This window comes from Salvia hispanica, chromosome 3, assembly GCF_023119035.1.
Source record: "Salvia hispanica cultivar TCC Black 2014 chromosome 3, UniMelb_Shisp_WGS_1.0, whole genome shotgun sequence".
NCBI lineage: Eukaryota > Viridiplantae > Streptophyta > Magnoliopsida > Lamiales > Lamiaceae > Salvia > Salvia hispanica.
The window spans coordinates 15499537-15515578 of record NC_062967.1 but is presented as its reverse complement, the minus strand read 5'-3'; the positions used below and the strand labels follow the sequence as shown (position 1 = coordinate 15515578).

The 16042-nt window shown below is 38.3% G+C and overlaps 5 protein-coding genes across 5 annotated transcripts; 3 read left to right on the top strand and 2 right to left on the bottom strand.

Moving 5' to 3' along the window:
- Positions 1-452: 452 nt before the first annotated feature.
- On the top strand, positions 453-4017 carry LOC125212868 (homeobox protein knotted-1-like LET6). Its single transcript, XM_048113148.1, has 4 exons — positions 453-1245; positions 1366-1624; positions 3263-3507; positions 3593-4017. Exons 1-4 carry the CDS (start codon positions 985-987, stop codon positions 3794-3796), a joined length of 969 nt encoding a protein of 322 aa, XP_047969105.1. The 5' UTR covers positions 453-984; the 3' UTR covers positions 3797-4017.
- Positions 4018-6139: 2122 nt separating this feature from the next.
- Positions 6140-8989, bottom strand: LOC125213026 (mitochondrial inner membrane protein OXA1-like). Its single transcript, XM_048113375.1, has 8 exons — positions 8922-8989; positions 7961-8394; positions 7741-7833; positions 7237-7303; positions 6949-7080; positions 6745-6852; positions 6382-6436; positions 6140-6294 (listed from the first exon to the last, which is right to left on the bottom strand). Exons 2-8 carry the CDS (start codon positions 8389-8391, stop codon positions 6224-6226), a joined length of 957 nt encoding a protein of 318 aa, XP_047969332.1. The 5' UTR covers positions 8392-8394; positions 8922-8989; the 3' UTR covers positions 6140-6223.
- Positions 8990-10247: 1258 nt separating this feature from the next.
- Positions 10248-11186, top strand: LOC125213027. Its single transcript, XM_048113376.1, has one exon. It carries the CDS (start codon positions 10285-10287, stop codon positions 11050-11052), a length of 768 nt encoding a protein of 255 aa, XP_047969333.1. The 5' UTR covers positions 10248-10284; the 3' UTR covers positions 11053-11186.
- Positions 11187-13174: 1988 nt separating this feature from the next.
- Positions 13175-13636, top strand: LOC125209408 (probable transcription repressor OFP9). Its single transcript, XM_048109011.1, has one exon. The coding sequence runs from the start codon at positions 13175-13177 to the stop codon at positions 13634-13636; it is 462 nt and encodes a 153-aa protein (XP_047964968.1).
- Positions 13637-14034: 398 nt separating this feature from the next.
- LOC125214973 (light-induced protein, chloroplastic-like) lies at positions 14035-15860 on the bottom strand. The gene is made up of 3 exons (XM_048116235.1): positions 15234-15860; positions 14906-15104; positions 14035-14497 (listed from the first exon to the last, which is right to left on the bottom strand). The coding sequence occupies exons 1-3, from the start codon at positions 15662-15664 to the stop codon at positions 14186-14188; spliced, it is 942 nt and encodes a 313-aa protein (XP_047972192.1). The 5' UTR covers positions 15665-15860; the 3' UTR covers positions 14035-14185.
- Between the last annotated feature and the right edge of the window lie 182 nt (positions 15861-16042).

Here is a 16042-nt window from a genome sequence, read left to right as displayed (position 1 = left end):
GTAAAAATAAAAAAATTAAAAAGACAAAAAACTACTTATTCTTCCTTATACTTGAGCGAATGTGGTCGATCATTTAATTGTGCAACTCGAGTTTGAACTCCAACATTATAGAATGATATGATATCTATAGGCAAAAGTTCGAATTTTATATAAATAAAAAAGATTTGAGGTTACGCCGAGACGGGCCTCAAACTAGCGAGTCCCCAGTCGCAGCCCAAACCCCGCCTACGCCACCTCCAACGCCGTGATCCTCGGTCCGGCCCCTCCTCCCCATCCAGCATTGTGGATGGCCTTGCTCTTACAAGAATTAAAGAAATGGATTGCCTTGCCATCCTGGCTATTACAGTAATAAAGAAATTGGATATAGAGAAACGAAAAACCAATAATGAAAGAGTGGACAAATAGATGTATGGCAGGGGTTTGGTCAGTAAACAAAAATTAGCACAGGAATTGTGATTCCGTGCCCCAAAAACCACATCTGCTTCACTAAACTACCCTCGATTTGATCGTTCATTTCTCCCTTTCCCTTTTTCTTTTACACATTAACACAATCTCTCTCCCTCCCTAGTTTGCCAGTCTTGGCAGTGTTTCAGTGGCAGTGAAAGAAAAGAGAGCGAGAGTTTTCATTGGGAAGGTAACGCTTTGCTCCACAATCCAACCCTTACCCTTACCCACCCTACCTTTTCTCTCTCCCTTCTCCTCCTCCTTCCCATTTCCAACGCCTAAAGATATAACCCTTACTTTTCCTCATCAACTGACTAAAGACTAACACTAACTACAACAAACCACTATTTAGGATTTTCTGTAAAAAGGCTGAACAAGTAAGCATAAAACTCGGGAGCCTCTTTGCAAATAAAGACAGATTGCTTATGCGTGTGTACAACCAAGAGAGAGAGAGAGAAACCACATAAATCATAATCAAATCTTCTTCAAGGGTTTTTAACCAAAACCAAAGGGCACTTACTCAATCACACATATTGAGACATGGAAAGTGGTGGTGGTGGTGGCTCAAGCAGCAATTCCTGCTTCATGGCCTTTGGAGATAACAACAATATCAACGGTTACTGCCCCATAATCATGCCTGATTCCGGCGCCGGAAACCCCCCTTTTCTCCCTCTCCCTTCCACCAATGACATCACCAGCACAGGCTATTATTTCATGGATAGCACCAACGACACCAAGGCTAAAATCATGGCTCATCCTCACTACCACCGCCTCTTGTCTGCTTATGCCAATTGCCAAAAGGTATAATCCCTTTCTCTCTCTCTAAAAAAAGCTTAATTCAAAACCCTTGATTTCTGGAGAGAGAGAGGTGATAGAGACAGGTGTGTAGAAATTTTAATTGAAAATTGAAAATTGGAACAGATAGGAGCGCCGGCGGAGGTGGTGGCGAAGCTGGAGGAGGCGTGCGCGTCGGCGGCGGCGATGAGCCGGCACTGCACGAGCTCCGTCGGAGAAGATCCGGCGCTGGACCAGTTCATGGAGGCCTACTGCGAGATGCTGACGAAATACGAGCAAGAGCTCTCCAAACCCTTCAAAGAAGCCATGCTTTTTCTATCCAGAATTGAGTGCCAATTCAAAGCCCTCGCTCTCTCCCCTTCCGCCTCCGCCTCCGCCTCCGCTGGTAAATTCAATTAATTCAAACATCTCTCTTTTTCTATGCATATTTTCACAGATCTCTCTCACTGTTTACTAATTGAATTCTTGTATCTAATCGATGACTGCATGTGCATGTTTCCCAGAAATAAATTAGGATTTTTTGTTTGGTGTTTTTCAGATCCATTGTTTAATTTTTTTAAAAAAATAATATTTTTGGATTCACTATTTTTTATGTTTCTTTTGATATCATCAATCATGCCCTATTTTGAGCTAATCATTCTAGGTATACTATATATCCTGATATAGGCATATGGTAGTATAATATTTTGATTTTACTCTGAAATTCAGTTTCATGAAGAGAGCCCTCTGCTAACCCTTATATTTCGGACTCATTAGTCTGGAAATATATATTGTTAGATATTCCACTGTCGATGCAGATAATTAAATAATGTCTTATTTCAAGTCATGTGGAGTATAATATGTTGGGGGTATTAGTATGGATTTGCAATTAATGTGTGATTTATTTTGGTGTATCACCTTTGAGTTTTTCTAGTCTGTTTTCTTTATTTTATGAGATTTTTATAGACTAGCACCAGTATTAGTGTCATGAATTGTGGAGAGGTTGAAACAATAAATTAAATGTGTATGAATTTAACAATACCAGCTTTCCCAACAACTTCTGATAAAAAAAAAAGAGTATTGAGCTAAATCAAGCATTTCTTGAAGACTATTAAAAATGCTATGCACATAATGCCATCCTTGTTGTGAATTAGGTCCATTGAAGTTGCTCATAAGGAGACACTTGTTTCTTTACTTAAACTTCTACTTTCATAAATTTCACCATAGCTCTATAGGTTAAATGTGGTTACACTTCTATATGTGTATAAGCCATTCCTTCAAGTTGAACTCGGCTACACTTAGATATGGTCAATAAATATTGCTCTTAATTATGCTTTATGGTAAGTCAGAAAGATGTGCATACATAGTCTGCTAATGAGTGTTCGATTCTGAGAAATACTCTATGTTACCATTAAGATGTCTATCAGTCTATGAGCTCTTTTATTCTACAGTATCCCTGACATAGATATGATATTTTAAATTTGTTGCATGTGTCAGACAGATTTATCTACTCCATTTATAAAACTACTGATTATACTATATGGATTTAAGGATATTTCAAATTTTCAATGCACATACTAAGTAGTACTACTACTATATTTTATTACTACCAGCTAACCATTTAACTTATTTCAAATTGTAATTTTTGTGATTGGAGGCCCTTTCTGTTTTACATGAACAATCAGTATCCATTGTGGCCCTACTCTCATTTAGTCAAAAACATTTGTACATGATAATTGTTATACTATAAATTCTTGGCTCAGAATCTATGTAAGACCTTTTTAATTGCAGGTGTGGATATTGAATTTCTGATAACATTTTGAACTTTAAAGATGGTGACTTTTTATTGTTAATTCACAATATTTGATTGATGCTTAGCAGAAGCCATGTGTAGTAGTCACTCTTCTCATACCTGAAATAATGTCTTGTTATTGCAATTCTTCAACGACGACGATTTACTTCTACAGTCCAAAACATTTCCAATGTTCAAGTTATGAAGACATCATTTTTTTTTACTTGGTTAATTATTCTTCCATTTTATCAGCTTGTACCGAAGCAATGGAGACTAACGGCTCGTCTGAAGAAGAGGTCGACATTAATAACAGCTTCATAGACCCTCAAGCAGAAGACAGAGAGCTGAAAGGCCAGCTTCTACGGAAATACAGCGGATATCTTGGCAGCCTCAAACAGGAATTCATGAAGAAACGAAAGAAAGGAAAGCTGCCTAAAGAAGCCCGTCAACAACTCCTCGACTGGTGGAGCAGGCATTACAAGTGGCCATATCCATCGGTATGCAAATCATCTCAGGACTTAAAACATTTTTCATGAAAATGATCAACACAACAAGATTGTAAAGTGCATTATTCAAACTCAGGAATCTCAGAAGCTGGCGTTGGCTGAATCGACCGGTCTGGATCAGAAGCAGATAAACAACTGGTTCATCAACCAAAGGAAACGGCACTGGAAGCCGTCTGAGGACATGCAGTTCGTGGTGATGGATGCTGCACACCCTCACTATTACATGGACAATGTTTTAGGCAATCCTTTCCCGATGGATATATCGCCTGCGCTCCTCTAAAGAGGTGGCTTGAGACGTTGATCCGATTATTTGTCACCAATGAATCCAAGAACTGCTATTTAGTATGTGTGTCTATAGTGCTGTAGCTAACTTTTAACTGCTGAAAGTCTATAGTTTGTAGCTTTCAGTTCGTATGCCACTGCTATATATATTTTCAGTAGTAATGCTTAAAGTGGACCTGGACTTTGGTCTTACTAAATGTATTATTATTATTATTATTATTATTACTCCTTCCGTTCCCCAAAATTTGTCCCATTTCACTTTTACCATTTTTGATAGTGGTACCCATATTACACTAACTCATTCCTACTCACATTTTATTATAAAACTAATATATAAAAGTAGGACCCATAATCCACTAACTTTTTCAACTCACTTTCCATTACATTTCTTAAAATCCGTGCCCGGTCAAACCGAGACGAATTTTCGTAGACGGAGGGAGTATATTTTATTATTATTATTATTATTATTATTATTATTATTATTATTATTATTATTATTATTATTATTATTATTATTATTATTATTATTATTTACTCCATTTTGGTCTCTTCACCAAATTAATCATTATTCCTGTAATGAAGCGAGTATCTTTGATTAATAATACTTCAACCATATTTTTTAATGAACCGTGGGCAATATTTTTTTCTTGGAAGTATAAACTTAGTGTTGGAACATTAGATGCTACGGGGCTAGGGCTAGGGCTATTAGTGCTAATTATAGTATTTTATTATGCAATTAGTAATTTTCATTTAGTTACAAAATATTTTATCCATCCTCTAATTATGGAGGCTTGTTCAATATACGAGTTTTAATATAAAATAAATAAATGAATGAAAAAGAATTAAAGAAGTGTTAATAAATACTCCCTCTGTTCCGTAGTAATAGAGTCATTTTACCATTTTGGTATGTTCCATAGTAATAGAGTCATTTTATTTTTTAGTAAAAGTCAACACATTTTTCGACACCTCCTTTACTCTCTATTACTTTATTTTCACTCCATCTCTCTAACTTTTTTCATTTTCCACTTTACTCTCCCTTACTTAACTCACCTAACACAATTTTTCTTAATCTTCGTGTCGAAAAGAAACGCCTCCATTACTATGGAACGGAGGGAATACTAATTACTCCCTCCGTCCCACTTTAGGAGTCCCGGTTGAGTTCGGCACGGGTATTAAGAAATGTAAAGAAAAGTTGGTGAAAAAATATAGTGGAATGTGGGTCCTACCTTTTTATATTAGTTTTATAATAAAATGTGAGTGGAAAAATGTTAGTGGAATGTGGGGCATATTACCAATTATGGAATATTTCAACCGGGACTCCTAAAGTGGGACATCCAAAAGTAGTAAACCGGGACTCCTAAAGTGGGACATCCAAAAGTAGTAAACCGGGACTCCTAAAGTGGGACGGAGGGAGTAGTTTATATTAGTAGTAGTGTAGTACTCCCTCCGTCCCGCTTAAGATGACATGTTTTCCTTTTTAGTTTGTCCCAACCAAAATGACACATTTGCTTTTTTGAAAACTCTCTCTCTACAATTAATATACTCAACCACTTTTACCCACCCTTATTAAAATATTCACCTCTCTTTCCCTCTCTATTTTAATACTTCCACTTACCTTTTCTCTCTCCAATTAAACACATTAACCCATTTATCCTAAAATCCCGTGCCGGCTAAGGAACGTGTCATCTTAGCCGGGACGGAGGGAGTACTAGTATATAGCAAAAAAAAGTTTTAAAAATAGAAATGGATTAGTTCTGTAGGAAGTAACAATATGACTTAAAACTTAAAACTTTCAAGCTCGAAATTCTTGTGGTTGAAGCCCGAATCTTATGTAAATTTTACGTAGACTTATTGTTCTTACGTAAAGTCTACAATTCAACTTAATTGGTAAACTATCTTTAATAGAAATGATCTAAATCAAGTGATATAAAAATATATTTTACGTAGACTTATTGTTCGATAACATGCAACTCGTTGTAATTAAATGAATACTATATCATACTCAAATAGAAACTTTTAAAATGATATAGTAAATTTTAAGCAAAAAAATAATAAAAGTAAGATAAAGATAAAAACAAAATTTTCAATTTTTAAGTTTTCTAAAATAAAAAAGTTTTCTAAAATAAAAAGTTTCAATTTATAATAAACGGATCAAAATAAAAAAAATTTACTTTTAGAAAACGGAGTATACGTCTGTCAGTGTGAACAATTTAGACAAAATCAATGAAGAAAAGGGAATAGGAGTAACATGTCTGCCGTTCACACTTTAACATCCTAGTTAGTCTCTTTGAATCCACATCACCATTGTAGGGTTACACATTTTTTGAACCACGTAGCCATATTGACTGAAGAGACAAAACAACAATTTCAAGATACGGAAATCGGAATAGTACTAGTATTTTTGGTCTCTCTAAATTCAGGATCGCTATTTTCCAGCTTTATGTGGCATGGTCAATGATATCCCTAACAATTTCTGAACTCGAGGCTTTCTCATCACTATGAATACAACATTTCAAACAGATCAAAATACATGTAACAGATTCAATTATTCAAATAAAGAAGAAGAACAGAAGGAGAACACACCCATTGAAGATGCTATTGCAAAGAGGTTATAGGTCCACAAGTAAAAGTACAAACCCTGCAAAATACGCACGAAATAATTATTCATTTCATGGAGATTGTTCAAAAATACCAAAGATTATGATAACACTAGATTTAAATGTATATACACAGCAATAAAAACAAGCACAAAAAAGCTAGATAATGAATATAATGCGTTATGTAGTCAATAGTATTAAAACATTTTACTGTAATGAAAGCATGAAATGAACAAATTGAAAAACACAGCAATAGATCCTTGATAAGGTCTGGAAACGAAATATGAGAATAATTTTAAGGGGATGAATTATTGTTGAAAACACATAATGAGGGTGATGCACTACAAACCGTGTGGAATCCTATAACGATACCGACAGCGGATACTACTCCAAATCCGTAATGGATGGAACTTTCCTCGTCTGCTCTGGCGCCTTTGGTAAAGTGAAATGGATCCAACTGAAGAGGGATCAGTGATAGTTAAGGGGTGAGATTTCAGAAAAACAAATTCAAAACAACAGCCGCAGTTAGAATATGATGGAGAAGTTAGCTTACATTCTTGTTAGCCCAATATGTCAATGCCACAAGGATAGGAAGTTCCACGTAAGTAGGACCTGATAAATCCGTAAACCATAGTATTCCACCAGTTTTAAATGAGGGTTCTTCTTTCACCACCAATTCCACAATCTGAATTGGAAGTGATTAATAGATGGTGTAGTAGATTATTTATAGGACACTGTTTATTAAAAGAGTCAAATAGTATAGAAAGATGGATGCAAAACCAGAGGAAACAGAGGGAGCATAAGAAAATTTTATATAGAACTAAAGGGAATGTGATCTTACAGAAAAGTAAACACCACCCTCAGTCCATAACCACCATATCAATTCCGCTGTCAGTAAACTCAATGGGCTGCAAGTCAATATTCAATTACATCCACTAATACATCTCCAAAAATCAAAGCTAAGGACACAGGTCTTCAAGTGGGAAAAAGGAAGAAAAGTATAGTGCCTCACTCATATCCCATTATACTCCTTGTTACAGCATTTTCAATGTAAAATTGTTTCCTATGTTCAATTTTCTATTCTTTCTCCTTACCGTTTCTCTGTTTATGGCAACGGCCGCAACTTCCAAAACAGTACAACACAATTGTGTGTATAGTTATGAGATAGAAGTTGCATCAGATACTACATCCAAAACATCAATTCTATCCATACAGTAATTATCCAAAATGCATATGTTGAGGATATTTCACATTCACAACATAGTAACCTTGTTGTTCTTATTCATCCCAACCCAAATTAATGGAAAATCCCCAAAATATGCATAGAAATTGGTTTGGAACTTACTCCTTGGAATTTTGGTAATATCCCACCCTACTTACTTCAAAAGGAATATGCGCGAGACGCATAAAAAGAGCCGCAACTGCAATTGATGCCCACCTAATAAAAATTCCCAATGAGATGACTTTGCCAACCACAATCAATCCAATCAACAATTTAACAGTATAACACAAAGTGTTAAGTTCAAGTAAAGCATTAGATTTTGGCTTCAGAGAAACACCCTCACCATTCCAAACCTGTGTAACAGTGCACAAATTGAATTATGTTATAGTCAGAAATTGAAGTTGCTGCTGCAGTGGCCACTTCATTCGCCACCGGAGCTGCCTCAACAGCCTTTTCAGCCACCGCAATGTCCAAAGGCACCTTCGACATGTTTCTATGGAAAATCAGCCCATAGCCCGCGGGAACCTCAGCACGCATAAGTCGGGATACATTTCCTGATAGCAGCCCATAGCCTGCCGGAACCTCAGAACGCATAAGCCGAGAATTGCCTGCATTGTTTCTGGATATCAGAAAATTGGTGATCATCTCCGGATTCCTTTTAGCAGGCGACTCTTCACGGTCTCTGCCACTAATGTGCGAAAGTGGAGGCGAAAATCGCTGGTGCTGTTGGTAGAACAACTTCGATCTAGCTATGATGCTACGCCAGTACGCCATTACCTAAAGGAACGGATGAAAACAGTTGAATATAACCACAACGAAACAGTATAAGCTTATAAACACATCAAAGTTTTCATTTACATTCTACTAATAACAGCCAACAGAGCAATTTGGCAAAGGTTTTATGCGCTTCAGAGTAAATAACAATTTCCGCTGAGTCTATCAAAAAATTCTGAGTAACAACTAACAAAATATCTACATTTGCATCGATTACTCACGAAAAATTTCACCAGACACCGTACGCATTATCCAAATTCAGTCATTCAAATTAACACTTCAAAATATCCCCAAATGTGTATCAGCTCAGCTTTCACAAACAAAACATGCATACATTTTGTTTTTTTCACAGATTTCGAAGTGCGCAATCAGATCGCATCTCTGTCAACGAAAATCCTCCTAAGAATGAGCAAAAAAAAAACTATTGTAAACGGAAAAAAAATGAACGTTTTCAAGCATATCTTCAACGGCGTTTATGATCTCCAAACTACAGTAGCATGCAATTTTCAAACTCAAAAGAAAAATCTTACTAGGTTTTGGAAACGGAAGAGAGAAAATGAGGAGAAGTGAACAAGTGTTGGTGGTGGAGGAAACAGCTTCCGAGTTGGTATGGGAAATGTTGTGAGCTTCCAACTTAGTAACTGACTTAGTTTCTTTTAATATTCATTTTTTTTCATTTCCATTTCAGGAATTAAAGCTGGCAGTCACAGTAGCGGTTGTACATATGTGATTGAGTCAAAATTCTCTCAAAATTAGTCCATATAGGGGTGTTCGATTTTGCAAAAAATGTATCCGGGTTTAAATTTGTAGCGTGTTTGATTTATGAGATTCAATCCGACAATTTAATCCTAGATAAATAATTATGGAATAATTAGTCATAGTAAACCTCGCATGACTAAAATAATCTCACAATTCTTGTATCTTGGTATTATTTTATATTGGAAACAGAACAATATCATAGTGATGTATTTATCATTCTAGTGCAACCAATCTTGGTACATGCAATCAAAAGTCTTTAAAATCGTTTCTTCTGTTATCAACATTGATTAATCATCTCTAAAGTAATAACTTTTATTTTTTATTCAATATATATTTTTTAATTATATACATTTATATATTCTAATTAAATCCAGTTGTTATATAATTTCATTAATGAATTGGCATGTGGCGCAAAACAATATGCAATGGTTCACAGATTTGGTTTTTTTTTTTAGAAAAAAACAAAACGACTTAACTTAGTTGAGAACTAAAAAAAGGAATACGGAGTCAACTTGGTTGAGAGTAGAGGTGCCCACGGTTCTGGAACCGGCGGTTACGGTTCAAAACCGCCGGTTCTAGTTGTGGAAATTGCCGAACCGGAACCGAACCGCGAGGGTGTTTCGCAGTTATGGTTTCGGTTCTAAAACCGCTGGTTTCGGTTTCAGTTCTGAACCGGCGGTTTTTTACGTTTTTTCACGGTTTCGAACCGTTGGTTTTTCACGGTTCCAGCTTGGTTTCACGGTTTTCTGACAGTTTTTCGTGGTTCCGGTTTGAAACCATCCGGAACCGGTGGTTACGGCACGGTTTCGGTTTGAAAATTATTGAACTAGAACCGAACCACAGTTCAAAAATTGATGGTTTTGGTTCGGGTAAATTCTCACTATTTCAGTTCGGAACCGCAACCGGCGGTTACGGTTTCGATTTTAACCGCTGGTTCGGTAAACCTTGGGAGGTCTAATTGAGAGTATATGCGTCCCTTTCATTGCCTTTAGTACTACTGAATGCTTATTCCCACTCCATGTAGGGTCTCTTTCTATCTCCAAACCCCAAAACCACATTTTTTTCCTATTAGTGAAACAAAGACCTCATAAAAATAAGATAACGTAAAACTGGATAGACAGAAAGAGAGAGAGAATGGAACAACCACATTCCTCCCCTCAAACTCCCTCAACAACCAATTCACCGGAATTCGAGTTTTGGATGCTCCGAAACCCTTCTTTACCTCAGCCCAATCTCCTCTCCGCCGACCAGCTCTTCTCCGGCGGCTTCCTCCTCCCCCTCCATCTCCTCCATCTCTCCCCCGAGCCTCCGCCAAAACCCACCGAAGCTACTGAACCTGAGTCGAAACGGTGGAGACATCTATTCAAGAAAAACGCACACGCCGCTAACAAGGAGAGGGATTTCAGCCATGTGAAGAAGAGCGGTGGGGCAGTGAATAAGGCGGTGAGTGCGGCCGAGCTCAATATCAACATATGGCCTTTCTCGAGGAGCAGGTCCGCCGGCTCTCGGCCGCGCCCGGCGGCGGTGGCTCGGAAAGCGAGCAGCGCGCCGTGCTCGAGGAGCAACTCGGCGGGGGAGTCGAAGGCGAGGAGATGGGCGCATAGCCCTAATAGAGCCGGGGTTCACTTGGGAAGGAGCAGCCCCGTTTGGCAGCTCCGCGGCGGCCGGGAAAAGGTGGCGAAAAGAGATGGGAACTATGGTTTGACGAAAGCTGGGGGTTCGAAGGCGAGAGTGTTGAGTTTGAATGTGCCTACGTGTATTGGCTACCGGAATCATTTGAGCTGTGGGTATGGTGAAGGCCGGGCCGGCGCGGGCAGTGGTAGCGGTGGCGTTTCGGGTGAAGTGATACGGAGGAGTCACTTGTTTAGTATTAGGAGCTTGTTTAGCAAGAAAGTTCATTAGTTAATTTTTGAGTAGTGTAGTGTGTATATTATGTTAGTATCTCATGCTTTGAATTACTACTCTAGGGGCCATGTACATTGTGACAAATGTTATTATTTGGTATATATATTTCAATACATGAGCTCTTGGGATTATATTCATGTGCTTAAATACAAGTAATTATTTTATTTCAGCTTTATTTTTCCTTCGTACTCCGACTCAACATGCCCAATTTTTGAATTCAAGCACATGATAATTCGAAAAACTGAAGCTTGACAACTCATGAATGACTCCTCTTTTGGGTATGAATTCACGAGTTCAATCTTGCAATCTTGTAAATTGATCTCTTCGTCCTCATTTCACATGTTGGTAAGCTCTACCCTGTGATTAATTTATAAATATATGGACAAACAAGTACTTTTGCGTACACTAAAGTTATCAGCTCTATCATGTGATAATATTAATTTAGATTAAAGGACAAATAAGCACTTTTACATACAATAAACTTACCTACTACTTTTAAAACTTTTTTTTATCTCAAATTGCCATTTTTTAATATCACCATAGCAAATGTATTAGTTCTAATTGTTGGAAAATCGTGAACTAAATAATTAAAAGAGTGGCTTTAATTAATTTTTATTGTGTCTAACCATTTAATTTTGCTGAATTAAAAGAAAAGATCGATCTAGTTATGAGTTGATAATCGAACTATAATAATTTGCTCCAATCTAGATTTGAAAAAAATGATTAATAATTAATCACTTGATGGTGAATTTTTTAGAAGATCAAGTGCTTGCACCACCCAGGCCAGAGCCTGTGGCTCATGAACCTTGTACCTCGGTTATTGCAATCGGACTTTGGCCAGGCTAATTGTTGGAGTACTCTATTGGGGTTTTGGCATAGACCACTTTTGGACCAAAATTCGTTGGGGGCCCAACTGAGGACGGCTCAGCTCGTTGGGCCCACCTGTGCATGTGGGAGGATCGTTGGTTCTCGTAACGGTTCGGGAGTCTTCCATGCCAGTTGAGGCACATGTGGCTGCACGGTGGATTGGCCTTGGTGCATGTGTTCCCTTTAACGGTTATCCTCTAGCTTTCCACTAATAGCGTATCGATTGTAACATCAAAACGTTGTTAATGGAACAAATCTTAGCTTCACTTTTCATAGCATGTAAGTTCATTGACAGAGCTTCACAATTCACCCTTGTCTTCTTTGCATTCGTATGTTGTGCTACCACCGTGAATGAAGAAACTGCTTCATATCTGGGGAGGCCATGCCAATAACAATCTAGAGCACTATCAACGTATACCTCATCTTACATAGGCTCCTGAATTTTAGTTTATTTTGTTCTATGTATTTTCAATTTTCGTTTCTTATATTTCTCATCTTCTATATCCCGCATGTTTAATTTTGAAATGTATCGCAATATATCTATATATGTGTAAGAGTTTCCAATACTAAATACTATAAACTAACACTATTTATGGTAAATTAGTAATAATAATTTCTTTGTCCTGAAAAAGTAAATTGTCCAAAACTACATGTTTGAATTGTCTCTTTTAACTTTAACAAAGTGTGATGGTATAACTCGTACAGTGGTCCTTAATGTGGATCCTTTCCATACATCGCGTGGGCACGTTTCTAATTGACTTCATGATAGTAATTGTTAATTCAATTTCAATTTTCTTATTGACATGAAAATTAAATGTACAATTTTACAAATATAGACTAGTTCATTCATTGTAGATTTTCTTATTGACATCACAATTAAATATTTACAACATTAAAAATATAAACTTAGACAAGCACACCCTTTTAATCATGTAAATAAATTAGGGAGTAATCATTATTCAACCTATGTTCTTAAAATTTGAAAACATGCCACCTAATACATGTCACACTAAAGTAACTAAAGTCAGTTCAGATCTAAGGTAAAATCATAACCATCATTACCATAATAAACAAACCAAATGGTTCCCTCCTTATCTGTTCAATTCCTCCCCAACCCAAGTCACGCCACCACCTTTTTTCACACACAACACACACTTTAACCTCAGGACACAATCATGATCACCCCAAAACCCAATTCACTCACACATAAAATCACTTTTCAAAGACATGACACAATAGTTTAAACTCAAGAATGCAGCAAAGATCCAAGAACTCGATCACGCAGCAACGGCGGAGCAGAGGATTGTGCTGCAGCTGTAGGATCAGCGTTTCCTCGTCTGAGGAGGCGGAGAGCTCGAGTGGCTCGGGAAGGTACGAGAGCATCTCAAGCATAGCGCACGCGATGGTGCAGGAGAGGCTGGATCAGATGATCATGGAAGGGAGGAATGAGGCAGAGAGAGTTAGGCGGCGGGAGAGGGCGGCGGCTACTAAGTTCGTGGTGATGGTGGCGGCTGAGATGTCGACATGGGATCCTCGGGAGGACTTTAGGGAGTCGATGGAGCAGATGATCGTGGGCGGAGGGATTCGTCGGCCCAAGGATTTGAGGATGCTCTTGAATTACTATCTTGGTATGAATGGAGAGGAGATTCATGGGATTATACTTGAGGTGTTTTATGATGTTTGTACTCGTTTGTTTCTGTATATTGCAAACTAGGATTACTACTATGTTGTTGGTTCTTGTTTAGTCAATTGGATGAGTTAAGGTTGATTCATTGATTATTAGTAGGAGAGTTAACTTGAAGATATCAAATTATTAGCTCAATGTATCTTGTCTTCCTTTGTAATTTAGTTAGTGATTAGTTTTTCAGATACACCCTCCGTTATGTAGTAGTAGAGATATCAAATATTTTGATTTTTTGTAAAATAAAAGTTCAAAACGAATCCCATTCACGGGGCACATCCTCCCCATTGATCGAGAAGCAAGGGGCACGTGACAGGACGTCAGGCTGCCCTTGACTTCAAATCGCGATGCCCATCCCACAAATCCCTCCAACACATCTTGGATGCGTTCCATCCCCTGTGAGTGACCCAAGCACCGTTTTGCAGATGCCCTAAAACCAATCACCATTCCGTTGTATTGTCATAATATTGTATTGAACATTGATAACTCCAACTACATAGATAGTATCTGATCTAAGTTATTATTGATCGCTCATATTTATTTCACAAGCCCAAGAGAAAAGAGAGAGTGGTGTCTAAAGAGTCAATTCAAAAGGGGACTGCCTTCCTTGACGAGCACAAATATGCTGCCTCCATCTCCTCTCGAAATCCGGAGGTCATCGTCGAGGTATGTAGTCAGCAGCCACGACTCAGAGTTGCGATCAGGGATGGAGAACTTCAATGGCGGTTGGCTGGAGATAGTCTTGGCCAAGGATGAGGCCGTGTCCTGCACGGAGGTGAGCAGGCCTTTGAACGGCGAGAGGTCAATCTTCTGCCCCAGAAACTCCACATTTTCTGGCAGTTCGATAGAGTCCGTCAGCTGTGGTGTGCCGATCACCCCCTCTTCGAACTTAATCTGTAAGACTCACAGTAATTGATAAAGCTTGATATATTTAATTCAGATATTTTATATTACTGCATAAAATACAAAGATTATCTCATTATTAAATACTACTTGTATTATGTTTGGTTCACGAGATTGAATCTCATGACTTAATCCTATGCGAAATAATCATACGATAATGAGTCCTGGTAACCGAAGGACACCTTAATATCTTATACTCCTACAACCTAATTACTCATAACAAAGAGAAGTGAAGCACTACCTCCGACCAATTTAAAGTGACTCGTTTTCATTTTCCGAGACGTGCTATTTAAAATGACATATTCCCTAAATTAAAAACATTATCAATAATGTACAAAATCAGAGAAAATGCTCCACTTTAAATGAGACGAACGATGCTAAAGAGGTAGAACAGCAAACCTGCACGCGTTTGGGGCTCCGGAGTTCGAATTTAGCGTTGGTGGTGATGGAAGTTGTGGCCAACGGTCCAGCAAACACGACGGAGTTCTGCACGGTGAATGAAACGGAGTCGATTGTCTGCGATATCTCTTCAACTTTCACCGGAGACAGAGCAGCACCCCTCGACAGCAGGGGAAACAAACCCGAAAACGATGTATAGCTACAGAGATCAATTACATATCATCTCAAAATCAATTCACAAACAAGATGTAATTCGATATTGCAATTGTGTTGATTCGAATGTAATTACACAAATCCCCAATTAAGTTATGGCGGAAGCAGAACTTACACGAGTATCCATTTCCCGTTGAGCAGCGTGAGAGCCTCGGTGGGGGCAGGGGTAGGGTTCTTAGCCTCGAGCTGCGATATGAGCTCCACGATCTCCCCACGCGTCTCGGCGGAGGCGCTCAGCCCCCTTTGCGTTCCGTAGAAACTGGCAATCAATTGCTTCTTCAGCGCGTCGATTTCCGGCGCCTTCTTCTCCAAAACCGCCACCGCCGGCGCTTCTGGATCGGGCCCCCACTCGTCGTCGCTCACCACCGCTCTCATGGAGAAATTCGCCGCCGGCTTTGCTGAGAGAGACGGGAAATTGATCCGATTGAACGGAGAAGAGGAGGCGTTGGGGATTAATTTGGAGCTCTGCTGGAATATGCGGGGGAATTGATTGACGGAAGCGGTTGACGCCATTTTTGTGGACGTTGAAGCGATTGAAGAAATCATGATTTTGGGATTATTTTTTTTCGAATTAGAGAGGAGAAGTTGAAAACAGAGAAAGAGTAGATTGAAAACAACAGAGTGATGAGTTTTTGTTAGAAGAAGGTGGCGAATTGCGTGATTACTTTGTAGTGCTTGGGTTTTTGTTCATGCGTTTGTGACTCTGAGATTGACACAGATTAGGCTTATTGGTTTTAAACATTTTTCGCTCTTTTGCAAATAATTTGTGGTTTATACATTCTTCATTTTTTCTTTATTTTTCTATTTTTATTTTTTATTTTTCTATATATTCAAGTATAGGATAGGAGTATGTTTTACCAAAATATAGTTTCTACAACCTTCTATTGTATTCTTCTTTTCTGTTTTGTTTTGGCAGAAACATGG

Bases quoted from the DNA above. Each gene is read 5' to 3' on its own strand.
- LOC125212868 (XM_048113148.1), top strand. From the start codon at position 985: ATGGAAAGTGGTGGTGGTGGTGGCTCAAGCAGCAATTCCTGCTTCATG. The intron at 1,246-1,365 runs GTATAATCCCTT...AAATTGGAACAG, and splicing joins CTTATGCCAATTGCCAAAAG to ATAGGAGCGCCGGCGGAGGT. The intron at 1,625-3,262 runs GTAAATTCAATT...CCATTTTATCAG, and splicing joins CTCCGCCTCCGCCTCCGCTG to CTTGTACCGAAGCAATGGAG.
- LOC125213026 (XM_048113375.1), bottom strand. From the start codon at position 8,391: ATGGCGTACTGGCGTAGCATCATAGCTAGATCGAAGTTGTTCTACCAA. The intron at 7,834-7,960 runs GTGAGGGTGTTT...AATTTTTATTAG, and splicing joins TGTTACACAGGTTTGGAATG to GTGGGCATCAATTGCAGTTG. The intron at 6,437-6,744 runs GTTTGTAGTGCA...CGTATTTTGCAG, and splicing joins TCGTTATAGGATTCCACACG to GGTTTGTACTTTTACTTGTG.
- LOC125214973 (XM_048116235.1), bottom strand. From the start codon at position 15,664: ATGATTTCTTCAATCGCTTCAACGTCCACAAAAATGGCGTCAACCGCT. The intron at 15,105-15,233 runs GTAAGTTCTGCT...TGATCTCTGTAG, and splicing joins AACGGGAAATGGATACTCGT to CTATACATCGTTTTCGGGTT. The intron at 14,498-14,905 runs GTTTGCTGTTCT...TGAGTCTTACAG, and splicing joins GGAGCCCCAAACGCGTGCAG to ATTAAGTTCGAAGAGGGGGT.
- LOC125209408 (XM_048109011.1), top strand. From the start codon at position 13,175: ATGCAGCAAAGATCCAAGAACTCGATCACGCAGCAACGGCGGAGCAGA.
- LOC125213027 (XM_048113376.1), top strand. From the start codon at position 10,285: ATGGAACAACCACATTCCTCCCCTCAAACTCCCTCAACAACCAATTCA.